We start from the raw sequence: 14,481 nt of genomic DNA, 5'->3' as shown, positions 1-14,481 counted from the left end.
GGAGAAAGCTCTGATGGCCGCTCAAAACTAACGATATGACCAGGCTTCAGACGGGTACCACACGAGTGGCTATATTCCATTATTTACATGTAGTTGTTTTTACGGCCCTCTCACGTCTAAGCTGAGTAACCGCTCTCCTTAATGTGTTCCTAAGGACATAATAAATGTATCCGACCATAAGATGATGATACTGTATCATTATTTTAATTGGACGATTTTAGTAATATTGTCTAGCGGTAATCGAGTACAGAACGTTTTGATATTGATATCGGTCAAGCAATAGCTACTTAAATTTCGACCTGTCCGTAACATACAATAAGAGCTGCATTTCGTGTTCTCGTCAACGGCCTGCATAACTTGTACTGTGGTATCTATTTGCAGAGTGAACTTGAATTGAAGAAGTTACAATTAAGTGATACCGGCACCTCTGTGTTACTCCAGTGCCAAATTTCGTTTTGTCAAATGGATAGTTTTTTCTCAAAGTGTGCGTATGGTGATCTATATAGTGCATCTTATAAGAAATATTGCCCGGTTATTCTACACGACATCTAATACATCATAGACTTGCAACATACGTCTCGCTTAAGCATATACTGCTCGTTACAATGTAAATAAATATATCTTGAGTTCGTTGTGGGCTTATTATGCATCTATGTATAAACATATCAAGAATCTTGTCTGTCACCTGGTTTCGAATTTGAAAGAATCTCTGCCTCCATTTTCACAGAATTTTCAAATAACAGTAAGCATGAGTTTATAAACGTAACGAAAGGGGTCTGCTGTGTGAATACGATGTTGAAACGATCTAAAAAAACGTAATACGAATACAGCACCACTCGACGTAAGTATGTAAATTACCGTTTTAATTGCTTCTAAAAACCCTGACCCTTTTCATGTAATGGAAATATGCATAGCTCCGCCTGTCTGTTTCATGGCAGTTACTTTAGCCAGTCTATGGCTGCTCTTTCGTATGCATCTGGCTCTGTCTCGGAAATTGTAGCACGGATATTTTTCTTCAGTGTGCCTACCGTCCGTGGATCTCGTAGACCGAGGATCCCGTGCTTACAAAAGGGGTTTACATACCAAAAAATACTGTTCCGTGCGGCATACGAGCAAAAGGCGTCGTTAGCCCTTTTTCAAGTGTAAATTTTAATAACTTTTTAAAATTATGAACTGCAGTTTCTGCGCCCTACTAGGAGACGATTTCAGGCTTTTTTGCGCCGAAAATTGTTAAAAAGGTTTTCTAAAGAATATGATCTAGGCAGGACGATCCATACCCTCGCCCAACTTCTCCCTATGGAGGTAACTGAAAAATAAAGTATACTAGGACAATCTCAGAAGACTAGACAAACCCGAGGAAAGTATCTACGCCGCCATTTCAGAGATTGGGCCAGATATACGCGAAAAAATTACGAAAAGTTGGACGAAGTAAATAACTGCCATGAAAAGGGCCAAAGAAGCTTACACTACTGAAATTGCATCACGTAATAACGAAACATTTTTGTAAACATACTTCGTCGTTTTTTTGTTGGCATCATTTTGAAGTTGCTTTCGACCAGATGGCGGTGTATGTAAAGTTATAAAGTAGACTGGGTAACGGCGAGTCACTTCGCGCTGTAACTATTGTCGCTAGGATATATGGTATGCCCGAATAATTTCGAAGTGACCAACATTTTATTATTTATATTTAAGCTACCGTACCATGACAACAATGCAAAGAGGTATTTAGAAATGTAAACTAATTTCTCTTTTAACACTACATAAACGCATCGACACTTATGCGCCTAATAAAACAAGTAAGATCTATAAAAAGACTTCTTGATGTTTTCAATTTAAAATTAAAAATTTAAAAAGATCTGATACAATTTTAGAAAAAGAACTTCCTACTACAAGAACATTTGTGAAGTTTCACAGATTTAATTTCATTTAAACAAACAGAGCATAAATAATTTTAGGCCTTGTAAGACACCACCCTGGGACAAAACATATGAATGCCAGGGACGCTGAAAATATCTTAATGCAGCGGCAGCTTAATAACAAGTGTGATATATCTTATAATACTGTGTTTTGAGTTCCGAACCTAAAAGAGTGGCACCTTTAACGGCCATATTATTCGTTTTGCCCAAAAAACATGTGATTCTTATACTGTATTTCAAAAATATATGCTGTAAAGGTCGGCGTAAAGAAACCTTCTGACCGTCTGTATATATCTGATAAGCTGTCTACGAGCAGTCAAGATCACCGAAGAGCTAATCATTTTAATGCTCTGGGCAATAAAATTGAGTACGTAAGGATATATATATATATATATGTATATTTATGCTATGCTCACCTCTCTGTCTAGAATTCAAGGTGTTTGTCTTTGTTAAAACTCGACATGTGGCCACGAAATATCGTTCAACAGTGTTGGCGTACGAGCTTTTTTAGTCAGTTTTATTGTCTACTAGAGTTTCGTTTGTTTGGGGAAGGCATAGAGTCAAACCTCAGCGATCGAATGTGAAGTCGACTCCAGCAGACGCAGTGTTTCGATGACAACAGGCGAAATACACTCAAGAGACATTAATAAAATAGGCCAAGCAGAATATTCCATTGTTTTATCCTAAGTTTTGGCTTAGCACTCGGTTACGAAATGACTTTGTTTCGTTGGAGAAATTCATTTTCATTGTAAATTCAAGCAAGTTGTGTGCGACGAGTTTAGCACGTGTAATAGTACTGCCTGGCTATACAGCGAAACACGCCATTGTCTAGGCTGTTAGAAGGTTTAGATGGGTTGCACGTTTCGTACCATCAGTCACCTGTCTTCAGGCCTGATATTGTTCACAGAGATTGCCTCACGCACTAACGTTGATTTAGCAAAGCAGCTTGCAGAACCTGCTTGAGTAGCAACTTATTTTCTGTCCAGTAACTCGCATCGCTGAGCCGGTAATCAGCGTTGTTTTATCGCTATGTAAAGCTGACAGACGAGCAGACTTGGGATTTTTTTCACCAACTGTACTGGACGGGTGTACTCAACAACCGAAAATTTACGGCTTCGTCGTAAATTCGATTCTATAATTCACACTGCAGCATTTTTAGTAGATACATTTTAAAAGCGAGACCAATACATACAAAAATAGTATCTTAAGTTGTTCCTAATCTTCTAAGAGTAATTTGCTGAATATATGAGATATGAGGGTCCGCAGCCCATCAAAATAAGCTTCCCAGCTTAGATAACTCGTAAATAATGTATAAATTAAACACGTTTCTGGCCGGATTCGCTTATATAAACTTACCGCTGTAGCTAATTTCCTTAAATGAATTGTTTCTACGGATCTGCTTTTCCCTATATACAACACATGCCGAAAGAGAGTGATAAATTGGTGGCGTGGTAATTTTGTTTTTCACAACTACAACTGTGCGCGGAGAATGAATTATTTTGAAGGATACGTAATCCTCCAGCGACGTTAGAATTAGGGTCAGTTCGAGTATGTATGATACAGATGAACAAACGGACTTAATTGGGCTGACGTGAGGACAAATGATTTAAGAAGTGGGTCCATATAGTGTACTAAAAGTCCTAGTTCAATTTTTCCCGAATGGAAAACAAAAGTGGGTTCCTGTGTGTGCACTTGTTTTTCCGTTGATTCAGTCTAGGGGCCTAGCGTTCACTGTACACGGCAAACAATATTCGCCAAATCCCTTCCCAGAAACCGCTGGCGTAACTCAATTCGTCTCGCATGATTTTGCCTGGTGCACCATCAATTGCATCAATCCAATAGTTCGCGTTGTGATTATATTTAGACTATTTTGTGCACTCCGTCCTGTGCGTAGTATCAAAGTCAAGAGAAATCAAATCACGAACCTGATATCACACCACCGCGCATCGAGATCAGCCGGCCTGGGAGCATAGTTTTAAGCAGAGCGATTGTTCCCCTCAGGGGTAGCATGCAGCAAGTTCGCTCATTCCGGAACAACTATTCTGTTCGAAAAATAAGCCGCAAAACGCGCCCCGCTAAGTCAAATTGTTAAGGACGACGTCACACTGAGGCCTTTCGAAATAATTTCCCCAGCTCTGTACTGGAATGTTGCGGCGTGCTCGTTTAGTTCGTGGACTCCTGCCTTAAATTCATTTCGAGGTAAGTCAGTCTCGTTGAATTTCTTTATCAGTCACCTTAATGTTTTCCTTGCCAATAAAAGGTATTGTCCATACTATGCGTGACACTTGCACAGCGTCAACATAATGAAGCCTGTATTTTAACAGTAGATTTTCACAGAGAACAGGCGTTCTTACAGGCCCTAGCTTTCTTTCAATGGCGCACATGCTGCTATCCTTCACATTCGGTAACCTGCAAGTCTTTGCTTGTTTGCAAATAACGGAATGAAGTCTTCTATTGATTGATCGCGTAAATCATGCTCAGACGGATCGACGAATAATGCACTTACTATTTGTACCGTACCACACTACAATTGGCACATCTTACCTTATTGGAAAAATTATACATTGTTAGATTCTACTTTAATATTTGTTTTATGTGTCATAAATCACAATCGATTTAGGTTTATAATCAGAATAGTACAAGATTTTGCATTATTTACTATAGAGTCTGATTAACATACTACTACACAAATGGGTATGCATCTTTTTCAGCTACATTTGACTCGATTTAAGAACGGGACGCCTATAGCCACTTTACTACCTTTCACCTGTTGGTGAAATGTCATGACCAACAATTCCATTATAAATAAGCAAATTTTTTACTGTTCATTGCTACATTCGTTCGGTAACAATTTGTATAGATATGTTTGTCAAAGCTCACAATTTCAAAATTTCCAATGACATCGTATTGCGCTGCGAATACCCACCATGGCCTCTTAAAGATTACGGGCGAACAAGAAAAAAAAGGACTTGATAAAATACTTTGCCTAAAAAAAAATAAGCATTTGGTCGTTATATATATCTGTGGTGGATCTCAGGGTTCCTTTTCCATATCGCAATGACCTATACGATGATAAGTTAATGACTAACATGATTTCAAGATTCACATCGTATCTCCTCAAAGCCAAAACCTAACTTCCGAAGGCTCAAAGTAAAACTCTATTATTTCTCTCTGCCTTTTTTGCCACTTTCAATCCATTGCAGATTAATCGAATAAATTTAAAGACGGGTTTGAGTTTCGCGCGCTGCTCTAATAGAGCCACATTGTGGTTCATAGCTTAGACTATGAGGAGTTCTCGATGGATAGTTAGTTGTGGTGCACTGTGTCAAGCCTGTTTTCATGCCCCTATAGTTCTATATGCCGACTGCGCAAATGATTTCCATAAGACACAATGCGACTAAATATTTATTTTTCTTTATCAGTAGTAAGGATCCATTCTTACTTACCTCATTTGAAATGTAATTGCCATAGCAAGCTTCTATGTAGTATCTGGCCGAAAAATCCGGCAACGGTTGTTCGTTATGCTCAGTAATAGACAAGGGCTCGACAATTCCACAAGAAAGGTTCCATCTTAAAGTACTCCGTGTCGTGAACAAAGCTCCAATGGCATTCGTTGTCGTCTTATATCCAGGACGTGGCCGAATGATCGCTGATCTGTGCGCCTAATAAAATTTCTCCAACGATATATATCCAGTAAGCACTGCTCAATCAAGCATCCGTAACTAAGAGAATCGACACTGTGCTCAGCATAATGAATATCCGTAACCCTTATTCACCACTAATGGTATACGCTCGACTACACGTTTGTATATGTGATTAGATACGGTTGACACTAAAGGTTAAACAGATCTTCTTTTTGCAAAGGACAATTGTGCCGTTCCCCGGTGACGACCTAAACATTTTCGCTAATAGTTTGTTTGCGGCTATATCTATGAAAAAGACTTTGTTAACGAAGATTGGGATCTGCCCAGTCACTCGGAAGGGAGCAGCAGCATAGATCCGCGACATTGTTTTGGTTCATGAACACTGTAGTCTTCTGAATAAACAAAGAGTGTCCGCTGTCGTTAGTCATGACTGCATACATGAAGAAGAAAAACGTCTCCTTCGACGAGGATTAACCCAAAATTAGATGATAACGCTAATGAAGTGATGATATTTGACGACTCCACGAGGAAAGGAGAACTGCAATCTGGAGTTTTAAAAAAATATTCAATAAAATGTAATAGTCAAGAAAAGATGAGGCAAATCATATTTAATTACTAAACGAGTTTTTAAATGGGGCCACGAAAAGAAGTGTAATTAAATTATGTCGGACCCAAAAACAGAAGTTACCGAGGTCCGAGTGTCACTTGAAGACTAAGTTGACGACAGCTGAACAGCTGATGCAAAGTCTAAAGTGCAAAAGAAGCTAAAAGTGTACTTTGCGACTAAGCATAAATCTGAGCTAAATTTAAGAAGGTTAGGAAAAGCCGAGTACTAGATGTAGGTCTAAGCTTACCGTTCGACGCGTACATTGTTACCACTCAAGATCAACAGGGAAGACAATATTACGCGACATCGAATTCGATTATCTATAGACTGTTCTAGATATTACAGAGTGCTCTGTCGAATTTCGAACAAACTTTGATAGAACATCAATCTGCTTAAAAGAAGCCAGTTGTCTGTATAACAAAGCTACAAACACATAATGGCGAAAAAGTATGCGTCGTTGTTTGCCCCTTAAGCGAAGATGAGCTATTATTCAATCTTTTCGCGTTGGATGAAGCACCAACAAAATAATACCTCTTAGGTAGGCCCAAATCTATAAACTAGCGCATTGCAAACGCATATGTTTTTGTAAAATATAGCAGAGTTAATCGCGAAATCCATATCAGAGAGAAAGCACTGCAGACTCCAGTGTTAATTGTTGCCCTTTACATATATATGCATTCCTGACGATCGTGCCGTTTCTATTAGGTCAATTATGCGGTGAAAGCAATTTTTCGGTCAATGCTTGTGTTTTGAGTGTAATGTTCAATGAAGAAAACCTCGTACTAACATAGTTCTTCCAGAAAAGTAAACGCGTCGACACGAAGTTTATCTGCGTGGTTTGCAAACTATTATGCAACTATGGATAGGTGATGTGCCTAAAAAAAGGCTTTGTCATAGCTTGTACATTAGTTTTTACCCCCCACTTAGCAGAGAAGTCTGAAAATTTAACAAGTTAAATGAAACACGTTTGCTTTCAGTCAAGAATTCATTAACCTTTGACAATTCAAATAATCAGAACATTGCCATTGAAAAACATTTGGAAGATATTTTATCCCTTTTATAAAAAGAAAAAAAAAACTTGTTACTATCGATTTTGTATAATCGGCCATTTGCTAGATTTTTTTTAAATTACTCATTAATCTAGCTGCACAAGAAGTCTCCTTGGTATCTGTATCAATAGTATAAGAATAAGTACCAAGTTCTTTTGCAAACAAGAAACTAAGCATGTGACCTGAGCACATCAAACCTCCCATAGCCCTGGTTTAACATAGGTTTTCCCTTTTTTAATACTCGTTCATCGAGGACAGTTATTTTTGCGTCTAAAACGACATTTTCTAAAAGAAATCGCTTTCTAGATGCGCCAACCTTTAAAATCTTTTTCCTCCATACCCAATGGGGCGTTCCTTTTAGGTCCCAAAGCCTGCTGGCCAACTTGGCTTCACAAACAAATGAAGACTCGACAGGGATTCTACAAGTGTCTCCTCCCTTTAGGATCCAGCTTAATAAAATCTGCTGTACAAGCACCCGGGTGAATGTAATGCTAAAGCTAAAGAGCTTAACTCACTATTTTTAGCATCGTCCTAGTATCACTGCAGCATTCCTCTCTTGTGTAACCGTTACTAAGTTGAGTAAAATGTTTATTCGACTGTGAGAAAGAAACCTGCCAAAGGAACCTCAATATGGTACAAAATGCTGTCAGTTTTTCAAGTGACAAATAAAATCTTCAGCTTCGTTCCCATATACGATAATGGCAGAAACGACAGCGCAACTTTAATATTCGCTCTTTTTGTTAAGAAGATAAGTCTCGTGCAAAAATTGTATGTGATGATCTTAATGGTGGGCACGTGGCGATACAAAATATCAAAACGAACAGAATCAGAAAGCCGTCCGAATAGAATGGCGGATCACTTAGACAAGAAAAAACTCGGTTTTTCCGGTACATAAAAGCAAGATATGAGGGTTCTCTTCGGCCAAGCCCTAGCAACTAATTTTTACTACACACGTTTCGAAACAATAGCTTTTATCCATTTGCGCAAAGGAAACAACTTCCAGTATGAGTAGCTTTTTATATATCTTTTATGTCTTACAAAACATGTAAGAAAATCTTCACGGCTATTCTGCTTTACAAAAACTAATCCGAATGTGTCTAGAGGCAAAAGTGTTTACTTCTTTTGTCATATCGATTTGCTGATAAAGGGTATCCTAGCCATTTTTGGCAAATGAGCCACAAACACCACCGATAAATATTTTTGACAGAAAGGTAAGTACAGTCGTCGCTAAGACAATTTTAAGGTTCCTAAAATTTTAGGGCAGTGATATGGAATGAGCTGAGATGAGCAACAACTTTGCGCTACTCTCAAAGGGAAAGCCTTCAGGGATAGTTGAATTGTTCATGCCCTAAGTATATAATTTAGATTTTAGCATGGGTATATGTGAGTAGGATTAACAGACAAATGAGAAAGTAGTAGAAAGCTATTGAAGCTAAAAAGATCAAGAAAACGACGTAAAGTTGGCCTAAATGATACTATTTGTTATGTTAAAGCAAAATGAGCGTTTTTTTACATTACTACATAGACTTTACCCACGTTCATAGCGAAGCTCTGAACAACCAAATTAGCCGATGAATCCCAAGTTAAGTATAACACGCATGTTATCGTCCCAACTGGTATAACTTACAATTGGTCCTTGCACAATAGCTTCTCGGCAAGATAGGAACAGTGTGTGATTAGAAAAATTTGTAGAAATTTTTAATACTGAAAATGCAAAAGTGTTACAAGGAATGCGATTATGCAGATTGGTGTACGAACGTCAAGCATTGTTTACCGTGTTTAAATAGAAATTGGGACAACCTTTACTGCCTACAATAAAACGGCTAGTTACTGGCTGCTTCTGTAGTCGGTAAAATGGGTCAAACGTCAAAAGCGGCTTTTGCAAATTTGTTTTCACAAACTTTAAATCCTACATAGACAATTCATCTTGCCCGAACAAGTAACGCCCACTACGCCATTAGCTGCCTGAGCCGCATGTAGATAATACAGTGCCAAACCTTACAAAAAGAGTACTGCGCAACACGAGACGTAAACGCATTTACTGCGAACTTATATAAAAAAGAAGTGGACTTCTTTCTGTAGAGCTAACTCTCAGCAAATCGCTCCACCAACAACTGTCTAGTACAATATAATAACTTTATCATTGCCCTCTATTGTAAGACGAAGTAAAGGATAAATTAAACATTAGGACACGTTTGTGTCTCAAAGTTTTCACTGCTTTTGCACTAAGCCTTTAATACAGAATACCTGAATATATAATCAAGGATCAAACATTTGGACAGAACATTCTCCGTTTTGCCGGCGGTTCTAAGCAATTCAATTTTAAAACGTTTAATAGGCTTTCGTCATCTTACACGCAGGTGCAGGTACGTGTCGCATGGCGGAATTCGACAGGTCCTGGGTTTTCTACAAGCCGTTTAGCCGCCCGCAAATGCTAAATTGTTTAATGTATGGAATGACACTAGACCCATTCAAATTGGATCTTTGAGGAAAACCAATCTTTCAGAGGAGATTCTAGTGGACATTACGTAATAACCTCATTTAAAGCGAGTTTCTTAGCTCTCTCCAGGTCTGAACTGTGTATGTTAAGTTGTGTTTTTTTAGTTGCCTTGTAGTTTTTAAAATGTGTTTCTTAATAGAATTTTGCGGTTTCCCAGATATTTTTTTGAAGGTGTTCGGTCGGGCCGATGGTACATCCGTCATACATAAAAGAGTCAATAACACTTGCTTTACCTGTTGGTTGGTACTATATGAGATGTAAGTGCTATGCACTACTCGATTTCTGCATAAAATCTAACCTAGCTAAAATATCATGAAACCGACATCGCATTATGTTGCTGCAGTAGTCGTTATCGAGAAACCGGCTGTTGGAAAAGGCATGAAGTTTGAACAACATCCAGATCCATTGTACTCGGGGAAGACTTACGGTTCATGCTGAACTTATTTAATTTATATTATAGTTATATATAAGAATCTATATAGTCACTTTCGTTATCGAATACAAAAAGTATTTTTTCAGATGAAAGGATTACAGAGCGGATAAATAGTATTACGCTAAATAAAGTTAACAAAGCACATAATATTAGTTTTTTCGGAGCTATTTAGCGTCTCGAAAAATTTTAATAACTTTAAAACTACACGCTCATAGCAGACAAAACTTTGTAAACATTCACATGAAGCGTTTGGGTACCGACAACTGGAAGCTTATTTAGTGGTACCAGAATGGTGATTCTACAAGCTGATTTACTGTTTAGCGCTGAAAATCAACACCGACTAACGACGACTATGTTTTTGACAGGCGTGGACGCTCGTGGTCTCCATTGAATACTAGTGAAAACAGTGAGCAAGGAAACCTATAGCAGGATGACAGTATCTTACTAGTGCAAACATCTTAAGAACGAAAATTGAAAAGTTGTATCTATCTAGTGTCCTGGACTTCATTGCACATCTTTTGTTGACGATTGATCCCATCAATAATGCATTACTGATTAACGTTAAAAAGGACTCTGATTATAAAGCCTTATTGCTTAATATATTACTGAACTACTCCAACTAAGGGTTCAAAAAAATAACTAAAGGACTATAGGTTTAAACTAAATTTTAAAAAAATGATCGCAACGTATTGCGTTCGATGTACCTGCAACTGACAGAAGTGCATTTTTCGACACATACGAAAATGAATCAGATAAGCAAAACGTTGGTTGACTGTTGTCTGTGTTTTATAAACCAGTTTACGCCAGGCTAGATAACCTTACTTCCTCTTTTCAATTTCCTAGCTTGACTATTCGGTTTCTTGTTTGTTTCTCTGATATGTCAGCTCTCGATTAGCATGAAGCACCTTCATTTCTATAATCTGTATAACTAAGCTAATATGTGAGCCATTTATTTTGCCCCGTTGAATTTTCAGCCGATTATCTCAGCACATTCGGTTGACATCAATAACAACAAGCATCATTTTAGGATACACTGATTGACCTTTCTGAACCCTATATATTTCTGTTTCAATTTAAAGCAAAAGCTAATTTCACAGCCGACAATTCTCCTTTATATCACAACATCACTGCCACCCTTCTTAGTGAAATTCTGAGTCTTCTCTTCCCCAAATTATATTATATAATAAACGTCTAAATTGACTTCTTTCGCTGAAATAACGTCACACTCCTATTCAGATTAAATTGTAGGATATATATAGAAGACCACTACTCCGTTCCCTAATGTTCAGTTGGTTACAGCTAGCGGAAATTTTAGCGCGCCACATTTCATGTTTTCTTCCCAATAATTAACTATTTGATTCACCCTAGCACGTCTTCATCGTTGTTTTAAATTCTTCAGGATTAAGTCATATATATATATATATATATATATATAAAGAGAAGTAAACGATTTCACTTCAAGTAGTTTCAATGAAAAAATGTTTTCAACAGCGTAGATCGCGGAACCCTACTTCAGAAATTGCGTGGTCTAAATATGCACCTTTCTACTCCATGATGGTTTGCGGGTTACCTAGCAATAAGGTCGTAGCGCTTCAAGGTTAATGATGTTCTTGCTGTTTGGCTCTCACTAGCGGCTTTCTGGAATCTCGTAAGGAAGCTGCATTGCCCGTACATTGTATGCAACTTTTGTACTAAGCATAAATACACCTTACTAAAAGTCAAATATCACGATTCGAAGATCTAGCGCCCTCAGGATATTATATGTCCACGCGACGCCTTTTAAAATGCAGTTGACAGTGCAGTACATTGGTGCAAAAAATACAGTAAAAAACAATCTCGATTTTCATCTGAAAATACGAAAACGGCATAACAATAAATCGAAAAAGACGCAAGTAATAATGTACCGTGATATTTATAGACCTCAGAAAACTCGTGATAAATTAGCTTAATCATTATTTTAAATTTTTCTTTTTTTTTTATTAATAAAATAATGTCTAGCTGGGGTTACGTACGCCTTGTGGTCAACACTGGTCCATCCGACCGACAGTGCGAATATCGCATTGATTCATAAATAAAAACTGAAATTTTATTTTCACATCAATACATGATACTGCACGTAATTATAAATTGAATAATTTTTGCAGAACACGACTGTAGTTTTATCATAGTCTCAAAGACATCAATGCTATCTACGTCGAAACCACAGATATAATATAAACAGATTTTTACATTTTAATCCTACTACCACAAAATCTTTGGTACGCATTTTTTAAACATTTAAATTTACGGGGATGTCAAAAAAATTTAATTACAGTCAAGTAAAACTTGGTACGATATACGTTTGCTCTCGTTTGAGGTCCAAGAGAATTTAGAAGAGGAAATCTGTTAAAAAGGACCCACGCTTACGAATGTCAACAGTTTGCGTACGAGTTTGCTTTCTATAAAGCGAATTATAAAAAAAAAAACTATCATAGAAGGTTAAATGCCAGTTTGACAGATAAATTCGCGTGAAAACATATGGCATTTCATGTGTGCCCGAAAGTTTGCTTACACATTAGCGCGAAATTATTTTTAAAATTTATATTAAATAAATAGATAGGACCTTTCATACGATAGAATGATATTCTTGGCAAGACGTGCCCATTGATATTATATGCCAGAAGTGGTCAACGTGATAACATACATAATTTTTTGTCCTTCTGTAAGGTGACCATTAAAAAATAAGCCCTACACATCTATAAATGCACAAAGACACCTCATAAAAGACGAACGCGTTGTTCGGAGGTTGACAATAGGCTAATGCTTTCATACCCTAATAGCATCAGGACTAATAACTGTTTATTGCTAACATCCTTGACCATCACAGTATCTATGAATAAAAATACGCACTTACCTCAATATAAGCAATACTACCCGTCAATTTACTTACTGTATGGTCACAGCACCATTTCTTTATTCAGCGCCTTTATCTATAAATATTGAACCTTTCTTTCCCACAGAATTTTTTTTACTTCATGATTATAGTTCAAGCTACTGATTATTACATGACCCCTCTCCAATATAAAATAGATTAACTGAATATACACGAATCGATCGTAGAAGTTACTAACAGAGGTTGAAGAATCGGTGCATCCTATAGCGCGAACCAACTTGGCACATGTTGTCTGTTTGGATCTTCCCGCTGATAAGTGCGTTCATGTTCGTCGACTTGCTGTTGATGTTTCCTCATATCCTCGGTCGCTTTCCTAATCTTATCTGGGGGGAACAGCGTAGGAAATTTGAAGGTACAGCCCTCAGGTAGGGTAACGGTGGCCAGTCGATAATCATCGTCCTTGATCATATATCTTTTAGTTTTCTCTGCTTTGAAGTCACCGAGAACTATCTTGGTTTCCACTTGAGCTACTGGAACCCTGTAGATCTTCTCGAGATAATTTTTAACGTCAAACTGTGTCATTTGTACCGGGACGACAAAGTGCACAATATTTGGAGGATGATCGACTTTGCTGCGAACCAGCTTCATAAAGAAATTCGGCAAAAATACGCGCAGCTGCGGATTACCTCGACGGTAGATTGGGTAGTAACGACTCGACATATTGTCAATGGCGAAAGTGTCTCCGTACTTGTTTTTCGATTTTAACCTTTTTCTAGGGTATAAGTTTATGTAAGATTAATAGATAACAACTAGTAAATATGTTAAAATATCTCGTTTTAAAGAACTCGCATACGCTCGAACACAGGCGTTCGATACGCTGATGTGTTGTGAAAAAGTAAACACAGATCCGAGCGTTAAACAGCTACAACCAGGATACAACACTATCTGTTTAGACTATGTCTGGTTTACGTAAAATTCTAGAGTCTCTGCCTTTTAGTGTTTCACGTTTGGTATTTAAACCGTTAGACATTACCTCACACAGCTGGATGTTTCCAACTCGAAACGAAGTGTGGCTACGCCCGGATTCGAACCTAGACCACCACATGTCCCTGACCTTAGCAGGAATACATGTTACCTAGTTCGTTATTATGGGAATTCCACAGAGCACCAAAGACTGCTAAAGCCGAGTAGACGCGGAAAGATTTACCATATTTTATTAAAAACGTAATAGACCCCTGTAGATTTTGAAATAGTTCAAGTTAGGCAGGAGAACCAGAATAAAACGAAGAATACATAGCCGAAGTGGCACCGATTCTAAAAAATGTGTTGGGATATGTAGCTTATTTTCTTTAAAATTGGTGGAAAAATTTAAATACTCACATTTTGTATGTAATTGCAGTGAGTCTTATAATTTAGTCCCTAAAAATGTCTATATGGTATGAAAAATCTGATGAACGCTA

General features: G+C 37.7%; 1 protein-coding gene across 1 annotated transcript; it reads right to left on the bottom strand.

Annotated features, from left to right (window-relative positions):
* Positions 1 to 13,069: 13,069 nt before the first annotated feature.
* Positions 13,070 to 13,926, bottom strand: mRpL23 (mitochondrial ribosomal protein L23). Its single transcript, XM_022844806.2, has one exon. It carries the CDS (start codon positions 13,739 to 13,741, stop codon positions 13,283 to 13,285), a length of 459 nt encoding a protein of 152 aa, XP_022700541.1. The 5' UTR covers positions 13,742 to 13,926; the 3' UTR covers positions 13,070 to 13,282.
* Between the last annotated feature and the right edge of the window lie 555 nt (positions 13,927 to 14,481).

This window comes from Varroa jacobsoni, unplaced genomic scaffold (assembly GCF_002532875.2).
Source record: "Varroa jacobsoni isolate VJ856 unplaced genomic scaffold, vjacob_1.0 scaffold_1129, whole genome shotgun sequence".
NCBI lineage: Eukaryota > Metazoa > Arthropoda > Arachnida > Mesostigmata > Varroidae > Varroa > Varroa jacobsoni.
This window is presented reverse-complemented; position numbering and strand designations above follow the sequence as displayed.

Bases quoted from the DNA above. Each gene is read 5' to 3' on its own strand.
- mRpL23 (XM_022844806.2), bottom strand. From the start codon at position 13,741: ATGTCGAGTCGTTACTACCCAATCTACCGTCGAGGTAATCCGCAGCTG.